General features: G+C 33.7%; 1 protein-coding gene across 6 annotated transcripts; it reads right to left on the reverse strand.

The window, feature by feature from the left end:
• Nucleotides 3,038-12,412, reverse strand: LOC109722140. 6 transcript variants are annotated; one of them, XM_020250028.1, is made up of 5 exons: nt 12,156-12,412; nt 11,970-12,038; nt 9,172-9,413; nt 4,351-4,507; nt 3,038-3,840 (listed from the first exon to the last, which is right to left on the reverse strand). In XM_020250028.1, exons 2-5 carry the CDS (start codon nt 11,974-11,976, stop codon nt 3,380-3,382), a joined length of 867 nt encoding a protein of 288 aa, XP_020105617.1. In that variant the 5' UTR covers nt 11,977-12,038; nt 12,156-12,412; the 3' UTR covers nt 3,038-3,379. The 6 variants fall into 6 exon arrangements, with proteins under 6 accessions (XP_020105617.1, XP_020105616.1, XP_020105620.1 ...); XM_020250027.1 differs by having other exon boundaries at nt 9,172-9,416; XM_020250031.1 differs by having other exon boundaries at nt 9,172-9,257; nt 12,156-12,410.

Below are 14,147 nucleotides of genomic sequence, written 5' to 3' on the forward strand. Positions count from 1 at the left end.
TTTCAACGGACTACGATCGTTTAATTTGGGCAATTCTATCATAGAACAAATTGTAGATAAACAATCGTTTGACTACTGATAGTATTTTTAAAAACTTATATTTTATAATTATATATATTATATATATATTATAAAAGAGATAGACATAATATTTTTTTTTTGTATTTAATGGTTATGTCAAGAAACCGTCACGATCTTAACTAGTGAAAAACTCAAGCGATGAAGAAGTGCCAAACAACAATAACGAAGAAGACAAAATTTGTGATGTTTTAAAATTTGTGATGAAATTTTTTATGTTTTGTAATTTGTAGTGAAGAAGAAGCTAGATTATGATTACTATACTATGTGTTTAATTATTTTGTTTTCAGTTATGTTTAAAAAATATTCTCAATTTGATACAATCTAGTAATGAAATTTTTTTTTTTTCATACTTTGATGCGAAAATGAAGAAATTTTGTTTGATTAGTATAATTTTTCTTAATTTATTTTATACAAGAATTAAAACAGAGCACTTTTTTTTAAGAGACAATCCAAACAGTTAAAAATAAAGTAATTTTTTTACAGAGTATAGACCTTTTCATGATGTTAAATATAGTACAAAATAAAATGAAAATATAATTTTATTTCTTTTTTCAATGATTGTCAAACTGGCTCTTATTGAACCTTCCAAATAGACAAACTAAAAAAAAAGAAGTTTGTGGAATTCCATTTGGCTTTTTTCTTTTTCTTTTTCTTTTTTTTTTTGAGAAATAGGTAGCATGCCATCCGCTTCGTTAATTTTATTTAGAAATAAACTTAGCTAAAAATATAAATTAATTAAGATTCGAACTTGGAACCTCGGGTACCAACCAACAATCAAGCCTTTTATAACTTACGCTAGGAACGGTACCAAAATAAAAGTGGTAATACTCATAAGGCAGTGATATATTTAGTTCGAGTGAAAAATAAGGTGAGGATCGATATTTTGGTTTCTTCATGCAAGGAACAAACCTCATTTTCTTTCTGTGTCATAGGTAAGTAAGTTGTCAAAATATGTAAATTGCTTTCTTTTTTCTAGTATTTGTTTCATATTTTTTTTGAGAGAGAAAGGTAGCATGCTATCCGCTTCGTTTATTTTTTTTAGAAATAAATTTAGCTGGAAATGTGAATCAATTATGATTCAAACTTGGGACCTCGGTTATCAACCATCAAGTTCTTTGCCGCTTGTGTTAGGGCTGTAAGTTTTGTGTGTCTTTTGTTTTTTTTTTTTTTTTGAGAGAGAGAGAAAGATAACATGCTATATATCCGCTTCGTTTATTTTTTTTAGAAATAAACTTAGCTGGAAATATGAATCAACTAGGATTCGAACTTGGGACCTCGAATATCAATCACCAAATTCTTTGCCGCTTGCGCTAGGGGCGGTTTTGTATATCTTTTGTTGATAGCAAAAAAAGGACGATCGAGAATCTAAACACAGTACTCCTAAATGTGCAGTGAACTTTAGTTTTCACACTAGCAGTGGAAGAAACAACGCTTAAGAGTTTCCCACGAAATAACTTTAATAATCAACACAAAAAAAATTGTGGCAACTATTGTACATCTAGAGTTGGGTTTTAAGACTCTTGCTGGATGAAACTCCTAACGAAGTGAAATTATCCAATCTTCTCAATATATTTCCTAGTTCAATATTCTAATCCAAAAGCAAATCTCATGCAATTTTGTCTGATTGAACAATCTTCAAAAACATAGTTCTTTATTTTCTTGCGTAGATTGGGGAACAATAGACATGATGTGGACCAATCAGTAGGGCCTGGAAAGTAGTCAACTATTTGAATAGATGATAGAGTACAAATTGAACTCTTCAAATTTGAGTTATAAGTTATCGATTAGATCAGGTATAAGTTAAAACTGTTTATTTCAAAAATAGGTATAAATTTTGGAACAAGCTAGAACTATTATTATTTTGCGTTTAGATAAGTATTAGGTTATTACTAAGTATAAAAAAAATAGTGTATGAATGTATAATATGGAATAAAAGAAATAGAAAATAGTTAAAGCTCAAAATGACGATGTTACCCTTCTAGCTTATAAATCCTGTGTAATATAAATGTGAAGGTTAAATTAAACATAATTATTTAATTAAGTAATTATACATAATTAAGAAAAATTCAATCACGGCTAATTAAATAATTTGTACAGTGACCCAAAAAAATTAATGAAGCACATGAGTGAAAATATTATTTCATTATAATACAAGCAAGGCCATTATAATTTAATACCCTCAAACAAACACGGAATTATGCACCCACAAAATGCTCAAAAGAGCGGATAAATAGTGGCAAACATTTGGGAGTTACACGTAAACATCGAATCATCAGTTACAATAAAGCAAGTTGACATAAAAACCTTCCAATATATACAAAAACTGTGCCACACAAGACTACACATATGCAATCAAAAACTAATTTATCCAGGTATACCATGCAATCACATATAATCATCACAGTTGAGTGCAATCCCATATAATAAAATTCAATACAACCGGTAGTTTAAATAACTAACTTTTACTATTCCATAGCTGGTATGTGATTCTAGTTCGAAGTTCGTCGCCCTACGTGAGTCAAATGTTCCGCCAAAAACGCTCGGGTCTTCCTCTTCTTCGGACGATGGGTCAAAGTCTTCAGTAAAATATTTATTATTTCCTTGGCGTCGTCGAATAAAGTATATTCCTTGTGCTATTTATCAACCCCCTTCCAACAAGCTTATCGCAGAAAGCAGTGAATGTAGTGGTCGTCATTCGAAAGTGATTATACCCTCGATCTAGGTGACTAGTCAAAATATCACAAAATCATTTGATGGCCAGTAAAAGACCTAGTACGACATAGTTGCTTGTTATATGTATTACTAAATATCAAGTATCCTTGGATAATGAGTATTACGAATACTTGATCCCAATAGTTATCATCCTCCTCTAATATTGTCAGAAGATTGTTTATGATTAGCGAAGAAAACACAGTAGAATATAATGAGTCATCCATCACTGCTGCAAGAATGCATATTTATCACGCCGATATTAGAATCAAGTATACAATTACATAACATGACATATATGTTCAGCGCATGTACGCCTGACATTAATAAATATCTTATATACTGAAAAGAACAGAACTCACACAGTTTGCATGTACTAAAGAACTACATAAAACATAATATATGAATAGCCTTTACCACTTAGATCTACCATATTTATAAGACTTCCAAAAGATAAGCATTACGAGTAAAGACAAGTCTAAAGCGTGCTATTACATAAACAGTACTGATATATAACATACATGCAAAAAATGATGCAAAATAAACAAAAGAAACGCTAACCAACGTTGACTAACATTCCATCATTGTTCTACATGCCAGGAAAATATCGCTTGTACAAATTATTTTGCATTGCAACTTGGCGATCAACCCACATGAATGCAAGCTTGTCATTCATGGTCATGAAAAGTTGACGATTCTTGTCGTCTGTTAATGCATCACAGGCTGCCAAAATCTGCTCATCTGTCATCCCGGGCAGATTATACACTCTGCTCATGCATGCATTGATTGTAGGGATGTTTGGTCGATTGGTGACCTCGTTCTGATAAATTTGGCGTACTAGATCTAGCTTTTGTTTGCTAAGTTTTACCATCTCTGCCACCGCGTCACTCACGATATCACTTTTTTTCCGTCGTCCTCCAGATAACGATGCATGTTTGCGTGGAGGATTGGCAGGTTGTGGGGAACGAGGCCTTTTTGCCGCAGAGCTATGGCCAGATCCACTAGCACTTGCTCCCGCAGTGGTAGGCACAGCGGTAGGTATTAGTGGATCTGGGATTGGCATTGAAAGGTGAGGCAAGTGACCTTGCTTCAAAGGGACTAGATAAAAGAATAAGGGCAAATTGCACACAGGTCCCCGCAAACATAGTAAATTGCAAATATATCTCTGTAAAGTTCAACTTTCATAAGTTATCCCTACAAAAGTCCTAATGTTTTCAGATATATCCCTCCGGTTTGTTATTGTTAGAGAACCATTAGAAAACTATTTATATTTCTAATTTTGTCATTACAAATATATCCCTTCAAAATTATAACAGTATAATATAAGAGGGGTAAAAATGTCAAAAATTAACTAGGGTAACGTATTTAAACTATACATTTCTAACGGATTCTAACGGTAGGGATATATCTGAAAACATTAGAACTTTTTCAGGGATAACTTATGAAAGTTGAACTTTACAGAAATATATTTGCAATTCACTATATTTGCGGGAACCTATATGCAATTAACCCAAAGAACAAATGCAAACATTCTAACTCCAATTATACTCTCATTCTCACCAGGGGAAGATGACGATGAGCTATCTATCGTAGGGGCTGCCGCCGTTCCTGAGGAAAAACCAGATCTTCCTGTGGCCATTGTCTTTGAAGTAAGGAACTCAATGTCCTTATAGGCCGGAAAAGGTTTATCCCCACACTTTGCATAGGCCGGATTCTCCTGAACAAAGATTATTAAAATTATGAAATTGGAATAAGAATATGCTGTAATAATAAGTGGCAATGAACGTAATTAAATTGTACCGCTATTATGACATCCCAATCACTTGGGTCACCAGCTGTGGAAATGTTGTGAACATAATCCTATCCCCACCCGCTCTTATTTGCAAGACAGGTGTAGGTCATGAACATTCTTTTTCAAACTTTAAGTCGATACTTTATTTGGTCCTTGGTGAGGTTAATATTGTTCTTACTGTTGAAATCGCTTATTATCCTACTCCACTCTAGGTTTGTGAAAGACCCATTGACGTAGTTCCTAAAGTCTGTTCTTCTATAATAAGACTTAACAAACTTGCATCCAAACTGTACACAATCTGCTGCTACCGTCAATATGTAGATTTTTAGTAGGTGTGGTTTCGAACACCACGCCTTTCTTGTGAAAGGACTTAAATGCTTTCTTCTGTAGTTAAAGAAATTATCACTTCACAAAAAAGGGTTCATGCGGATCGACACAATTAAATATGCGTAAGGGTCGAACACAAAGCATCACATATACAATATAGATAAGATACTAATATAGTTGGTGAGGGAACTCTACATGATATAGTGGCAGCTAAACATAACGGGTAGGTACAGCACCCTGTTCAATTTCTATTTGGGGAACAAGGGGGGGACAACCCCTTATTCCCCCTTTAGTTCCCCAACCAAACGAAACCTAAGGGAACTCAGTTAACAATCAAGTAGGGAACTCAGGTAACAATCAAGTAGGGCCAGAGAAACAAGCATACGTGTATTGAAGCCAACCTAATTTGCTTATTGTAGTATTCCTCGAGATAGAGCTCACAAAACTTCCAATGCACCAACAAAAGAATCAACTTGTGCTCATGTAGAGATCATGCACTATTTCCGTATCTTAGTCAATATTATTCTATACATGCTATGTGTGTAAATACACCCTTGGATTCTCTTTCTATGTGGAGAACCCCTCTAAAGTTGCTAATTATAGCACAAAAACAAGATCATCCACTCATTTCTACTCTAATTAGTTTTTCATTCATGTTATTCACATTCACAATATAAATAAAGAAAAAGGTAACAACTAAAAATGATGAGACAAAAAAAAGATTGATAATTTTCTCAGTTGGAAACTCAAGTTTACATGCTCCAACTTGCATACTTTTCAGGGTTTCAAATATCTCATGAACCTTATGCTAGGATTTTGAATTGACTTGTATTGTTTTCTATAAGAATGTACAAGATAAATACAGAGTAGTTATAGGAAACACATAGAAAAGACAGTAGTTTACATGATTCTACAATATATCGATGTCCATGAGGAGAGGCAAAGACAAGTCCAATACAAGAAAAAACAAAAGTTTGCACTCCTTCATTGTCCTCAACCTAAAGAACAAGCCATAAAGTGGAAAACCACCCTTCTCTTGTTACAAGAAGTCAAAAATAATAATAATAATAATAAATGAAAGGGCTCCTCTAAACATCAAAACAGAGAGAAACAAAGAATTATGCCACAAGGAAAAACTAACCTCAAGCACACACACTCTATCCTTCGCCTTCAAGTATATTATATAATTGAGAAATTCAGCAATTTTTACTCTTAAGCATACTGTAAGCATGCAAAATGAGGAAGAAAATCCAACCTCTATTTTCTGCAGTTGGACACACTACTTCAGTATCTTCTTCATTATGCATGGCTAAAACATGCACTTGCCAAGACTTTTATGTATGTTTTCGAGCTCAATAGACAAAATGCAGAATGGCCAGACCTATTGAAAGCTGTTGATAAGGCACAGTAGCATAGTTATAAGTCTTAGCTGGTTGCAACATGCTTTTTATGCGAACAATCCTATATGATAAGATATTAAAGAGTGGCTCCCACCATTGACAAAATGAGAAGCATTTTGATCTTAGAATGGGAGCTCATACTCACATGCAAGCCTACCATCTACTTCTTCCACTTTTCTTTACTTGGGCTTTTCGTTCAAAATAAGAGACTACCATCTTTAAGTTGACTCCATCCTATCTCTCCTTTTCACCTCTCCAGTTGATGACAAAGGTGTATCTGATTGAATATAAAATCCTAAGGGAAGCATAGTATTTTACCCAATTATGACCCACCAAAGGCAGGTCCTATTGCAAGGGACAAATCTCATACTCTACAATCAAAACTTAAAGACACTAAGGGTCTTGGACCCACTTTCTCTATTTAATAAATATCCCACGATGTACAGAGCAAGAAAAAAACATTCTTCATTCCCTGAGTTATGGATACCTACATAAATGTTTAATCTATGAAGCATGGATACTTCAATTTACATGCTGTTCTTGTATCGGATACGGATAAGCGCCGGATACATGTCCAATACGGATCAAAGTATCCAGAATTTTTAAATAATCAAAAAAATATCAAATATGGCTCAGATAGTGTGTGTGTGTGTGTGTGTGTGTGTGTGTTCAGATCTCAAAATTTTTCGAAAAGCCCACATCCTAACACACTAGAAATCAGGAAAAGAGTGGGTGAAATGCCAATCCATTTTCAATTCGTCATTTTCCTGTCTTTTTGCTCATGGATGATGGAAGGTGCTCTCTCTCACTCTGTCTCTACATAGTATTAATCTACGGTTCAAGCTTTTAGGGTTTCGTTTTCACTTTTCTTATCTAATTGGCCAATCTCGTACTAACCAACAAGGGCCACAAAATAATTTTTTTTCCTATTTTTATTATGTCAGCATATTTTTTTCTGTTAATGTTTTATATTATATATAGAACCTAATGCTATTTGAAAATAGACATACATGATGAATGCCTAATTAACTAGTTTGTGTAACTAAATATCTATTATTATTATTTGGTCAAGTTGGATGATAGTTGGTTCATACTCTTTAAATTATTATTTCATACGAGTGATTATCTTTTTTTTTTTATGAACAAACTCAGAACAATTGGACAAGGTAATGTATATCAGTAAATGTCTCTTAATATAATCCAGGTATCTTGATTGTCCTCAATATATGATTACAGTAGCCAATGTATAATTATATATATATATAGAGAGAGAGAGAGAGAGCAGGGTTGCTGTGCTCTCAAGAGCACAGAGCCCTCCGTGCTCCTGAGCCGTTTTCGATGATGAGACTCCCGAATCGACGATCGGCTCTGCTATACTTGATCTAGCATATTTGAAGTATTTAAAAAATAAATTTTGCGATTTTTCAATATCGTTTACTTAGTGATCGAAAGGGTTCAAAATCAATGGCTGAAAATAAAAATCTCATAAAAAGTGGTGATATAGTACTAAAATTTTCGATCAGAGATATTGAACTTGTTGTAGATAGTATAAAGAATTTTCTATCAGAATTTCATCTGATTTGGATACTTCTACGCCGTTAAACTTGAAACGGCAGATATTGACCATTAAAAATTATTGATTTTGAATCTTTTCGATCACTGAGTAAACGATATCGAAAAATCGCAAAATTTATTTTCTACATACTTCAAATATACTAGATCAAGTATATCGGAGCCGATCGTCGATTCGGGAGTCCCATCATCGAAAACGGCTCAGGAGCACGTAGGGCTCTGTGCTCTTGAGAGCACACAAGACCTACTCTTTCTCTCTCTCTCTCTCTCTCTCTCTCTCTCTCTCTCTCTCTCTCTCTCTCTCTCTCTNTCTATATATATATATATATATATATATAATATTTTATTCAAATATCCCTAGTGTATCATATCCTAGAGTTTTTAGGAATTGTCATTTCGCTACTCCTAGAGTCTAACAGAGTCGATGGTTGATTTGAAAGCTGCGTTATTAAAAATAATTTGGTAGCACGAAAGTCTACCGATAGTATACCAGCCGGACTCTATAGTATCGTTTGATTTTGATATAAGCTAGAACCGCTTATTCTAGGAATAGATATAAGTTCTAGAACAAACTGGAATATTATTTTTTTGCGTTTGGATGAGTATTAGATTAGTGCCAGGTATAAGAAAAATAGTGTTTGGATATATAAGATGGAATAAGAGGAAAAGATGGTGGTTAAAACTTAAAATGACAATATTACCCCTCTAGCTTATAATCCTATGTAATATAAAAGTGAAGGTTAAATTAAACATAATTATTTAGTTAATTAATTATATATAATTAAGGTAAAATTAAACATAATTAAGAAAAAAAAATCAATCAAGGCTAATTAAGTAATAATATGTGCAAAATGTATAATTGTACAATGACCCATAAAAATTAATGAAGCACATAAGTGAAAATATATCATCATAATACACACAAGGCCATTATAATTTAATCCCCTCAAACAAACACAAAATTACGTACCCACAAAATGTTCAATACAGCGGATAAATAGTAGCAAACATTTGGGAATTTAGCATCATTTAGTAACATCCAAAATATCATATCAATTAATATAGAACAACCGTACTTGTAATTCAACAACATTTGAAAACATATTCCGATATGTAAACATCGGATCATCAATTACAATAAAGCAAGTTGACATAAAAGCCTTCCAATATGTACATAACAAACTGTGGCACACAAGACTACGTATGCAATCAAAAACTAATTTATCTAGATATACCATATAATAAAATTCATTACAGCCGGCAGTTTAAATAACTTCTACTATTACATACCTGGTCTGTGATGCTAGTAGGAAGATCATCACCTCGACTTGAGTCAGATATTCCGCCAAAATCGCTCGGCTCTTCCTCTTCTTCCTCTGAAGACGATGGATCAAGGTTTTCAGTAAAATATCTTTGGTCAATGAGCATAACGAATACTTGATCCCAATAGTCATCATCATCATCTAATATTGTCATAAGTTTGCTTATGATTGGTGAAGAAAACATAGTAGAATATAATGACTCGCCCATCACTGCTGCAAGAAATGCATATTCATCACGCCGATATAAGAATCAAATATACAATTACATAACATAACACATATGTTCAACACATGAACGCCTGACATTAATAAATATCTTATGTACTAAAAAGAACATAACTCACACAGTTTACATATAGTAAAGAACTGCATAAAACATAATATATGAATGGCCTTTACTTCAGCACCTAGATCTACCACATTTATAAGACTTTTTAAAAGATAAGCATTACAAGTAAAGACAAGTCTAAAGCATACTATTATATAAACAGTACTGATACATAACATACATGCAAAATTAATGCAAAATAAACAAAAGAAACGCTAACCAACGTTGACCTATCACTCTGTATTGGGGCCTGGGGGTTTGCCAAACAGGACCTAAGTCTAGCAACAATCAAGAAAAAGTGAAGTTGCAAGTTTGACTTTGTATAATTTTGTTTTTGCATGATTGCATCATAGCTAAGACACGTTACACGAGGCCGTAATTCACATATATATGGCATGAATTAGCTTGTGATACAATAGAGAGGAAGCTCTTGAAAGCTTAATTAAGTTCAATCATTTTCCTCTGTTTTGGTATTTAGAGAAGTCTATTTGTAGTATTCCATTTGAGTTTTTTTTTTTCCTTATAACAAAGTAAAAGTAGTAATATTCATAAGGCTCTCATATTTTAGTTCAAGTGAAAATGAAGGTGAGGATCAATATTTTGATTTCTTCATGCAAAGAATACACCTCTTTTTCTTTCTATGACACATAGTAAGTCGTCGAAACATGTAAATTGCTGTCTTTTTTCTGGTATTTGTTTCACACTTTCTTTCAGTATTTATTCATTTGTATGTTTTTTTGTTAATAGCAAAAAAAAGAACGATCCAGAATCTAAACACAATACTCCTAAATGTGCGATGAACTTTAGCTTCACACTAGAAATGGGAGAAACAACTTTTCGTAGTTCCCCATGAAATAACTTCAATAATCAACACAAAATTTGTTTAAGACCCTCCTAAATAAGTGAAATTATCCGATCTTCAGAACATATTTCCTTGTTCAATATTCTAATCCAAAAGCAAATCTCATAGATTTTGTCCGATTGAACAATCTTCAAAGACATACTTCTCTATTTTCTTGCTTAGACTGGGGATCATATTAGACATGATGAGGACCAAACAATAGGGCCTGGTAAGTAGTCAACTGCTTGAATAGATGGTAGAGTACAAACTGAACTCTTCAAGTTTGAGCCTATAAGGGAACTCAGCTCAAAATCAAGTAGGGCCAGGCAAACAAGCATACATGTTTTGAAGCCAACCTAATTTGCTTGTTGTACTACTCCTCGTAATAAAACTCACAAAACTTTCAACGTACCAACAAAAGAATCAACTTGTGCTCATGTAGAGATCATGTACTATTTCCGTACCCTGGTCAATCTTATTTTATGCATGCTATGTGTGTAAATACACCCTTGGATTCTCTTTCTATCTGGAAAACCCCTCTAAAGTTGCTGATTATAACACAAAAACAAGATCATCCACTCATTTCTACTCTAATTAATTTTTTATTCATGTTATTCACATTCACAATATAAATGAAAGCAAAATAAGTAACAACTAAAAATGACAAGACAAAAAAAAGATCAAACTGCAATAAGAGAGCCTATGCTTCAAGTACCTAGCTACTAGAAGTAGATTTACCTACACCAATTTTTTCTCTTGCACTCATTCACTAAGTTCAGGTTTTAATCACATCCAAGCTTGATGCGATCCTAACCATTCTTGTCTACTACTCCAATTGCTCAATGCCGCATATACCGTTATGTCGAACACACAAAAACTAACTCCGTTATCATGTTCACTAGCACGATAATTGAATCAGTTTTATTCTGGTCTTCGCCCTACAATAGTCCTCATCCCATGCCATTTAATTTGATGAAAGAGAGCGAAATAGTGAAACTGGACTTACTCTTAACCCCCTCAGTTCTATGTAAATGACTTCGCTTGCAATAGATTGGAAGTCACTTAAACGCTAAACCTCGGAACTATCGATAACTCATATAAAACAAAATCCATTAAAGGAAACAACTGGATCTTGGTGAAAGTTTTATAGCTTATGGCTTCCTCAATGGTGACTTCCTCTGGTTATATAAAAAAATACAGCCTCTTAAACTATAAACCCACATTTTTTCAGGAATTTCCCCAACCACTAGTCCGCAAATCAAGTTTGGTGCGAGCAAAAATATTAGTTCCACCTTCGACGGCAATGATGCTGAGGAGATCCGTCACCTAGCCATAGGATAGACAACTTTTGACCTTTTGAAGGCAAGGATTTCTTTTTTTCTTTTTTTTCTTTTTTTTTTTTTTTTTTGAGGAATCGAGGCCATGACCTAGGTGATGAATCTTCTCGGCATTATTGTCGTCGAAGGTGAAACTGATACCTCTACTAATCCACTCTCACCAACCCAAACACTCCCATATTGAGATTACAATGTAAGGAGCAGCAGTAGCAACTCATAAGCAGCCATTTATAGCAGGATTTGAGATCTGATTCCTTTACCTTCCATGCTGCTGCTGCTGCTGATGATGATGATCCAGGATTGTGGATGGAATTTTATCCCTATGATCACTACACACCCAAAAAAAAAAAAGAAAATGAAAAATGGAAACCCTAATTCACCCATCACTACAAGGAAATAAACTAAAAGATTAAAAGGGAAAAAGAGAAAGCTATTCGATCACTCACCTTCATCGATAATCACTCTCGCTTTTCTCACTAGTTTTTGTCTCTAAGCTTCATCCTGTGTTCCTCATCCTCCTCGATCACCAGGTTTAAGAAGGGGAATTTTAGTGGTAAAACCCCCGCGAAAAATAGTATATTAAAATTTCAAACTTTTTTAAAAATTTTACAATTTTAAAAAATAATTTTGATAAGACAAAAACTCATTGTGAACCCTTGGATAACGCAATATAGGATTCGCACCCCTTTTTGAATGCCTGCTTAAAAAAAGTTCTTATTAATGGATAAATTGCCATGCTACTGCTACTGCTAGTGCCTGAACTTTGAACGTGTTTCAATTTGGTCCTCGAACTTTCTGATTCCTATATTAAATTTAAAGTTGTAAAAATGTTTTGTTCTAATTTATACATATATTTGCTACTAGGAAGAAGACCATTATTTACTTACATAAAGCGCATTTAAATGTTGATATGCCGTATATTTTTTGATCTTTTATTTTATTATATATTTTAATTATATAATCTATAATTTTTTTAAAGCATAAAATGAAATAAAGATTCATCGTAATCGCAGTATATAGAAATACAAATATTTAAACTAGATTCGGACAACAACTTTTAAGTCGTACAAGGACTAAATAAAATATTATAAAAGTTAAAAAATTTAAAATTTAAGAATAATTAGAAAGCTGAATTAAAGTTTAGAGGCCAACAGCAATACTATTTATATATCTCAAAAGTGAATATATGAATTGCATTTTCTTTAGTTATTTGCCGTCTTAAATTCTTGCTTTGTCAAAATTACTTTTTTTAATGCTAAATATTTTAAAAATTTTAAACCGTTGAATTGGAAATGTAAAATTTATACATTTTTTTTTGCACAATTAGCAATCTCCTTTAATTACAGCTCCCCATCTATGATGCCTGTTGAGGAGACATAATTCATAGTCATGTATAATATTTATTTCTATTTAAAAATTAATAATTTTTTTTTCTTAGAATTTAAATTTTTAAAATTTTAATATTAACAAATATTCAATAACAATTATATCATATAGAAATAAAAAAATAAAATGAAACTTAGCTAAAAATGTGAATCAACTAAGATTGGTAGCCTGCTAGTAGATAATTTGGAAGGTCAGGAACAGCGTGATTTTTAGAAAGACCCAGCCGGATCCCTTCTTTGCAGCTTACAAGATTAAATAGTTGACGAATTTGTGGGAGCAATGGAGTAATTTCTACCGGATAATCGACGACACGCATGTAGTTGGTACGTTTTTTTTTTTTTTCTTCCTTCCATCTCTGAAGTTTAGTTTATATTTTCAATGAATAAAATGAATAACGTGTTACTTATTTCTCAAAAAAAAAATAAAAATAAAATAACACGTGTCACCATATCAAGAATTTTTCAAGACACCCACTGAAGTGTGAATAATACCACTAATACTTCAAAACGGATCGTACATCTTACAATAGCTCTATTTTTATTTTTATTATTAAAGCATTAATACTCTACCTATTATATTAATTTTTTTAAAATTTTTATAGAAAATTATTTGAGTTTTTATCAACTGCCAGAATGATTTCGAACTTGTCGAGTCCCACGGCAAAAAAAAAAAGAGCGGCGGCGGCGGCAGCGCTTCCCCGAAACCCTCCACCTCCAAAATTCCATCATCCCCTTCACCCTCCAGCATTAAATAAATAAATAAAATTCAACCTCCTTCTCTCTCTCTCTCTCTCTCTCTCTCTCTCTCTCTCTCTCCTCGGCGAGAGATCCATCCATGGCTAGGGAGCCCCAACACCCCGCCTCCTCCTCCGACGACGACGATGCTGCCGCCGCCGCCTCCTCCTCCGCCTACTCCTCCTGCGAAGAATCCGATCTCGACAGGTACTGCAGCGCCGACTCCGTCCTCGGCACCGCCAGCCTCGCCGGCTCCCTCGCCAACCGCAGCGACCTGCTCGACGTCTTCCGCGATTTCCCCGCCGACGATCTCCTCCT

This window comes from Ananas comosus, linkage group 16, assembly GCF_001540865.1.
Source record: "Ananas comosus cultivar F153 linkage group 16, ASM154086v1, whole genome shotgun sequence".
In the NCBI taxonomy this organism is placed as follows: domain Eukaryota; kingdom Viridiplantae; phylum Streptophyta; class Magnoliopsida; order Poales; family Bromeliaceae; genus Ananas; species Ananas comosus.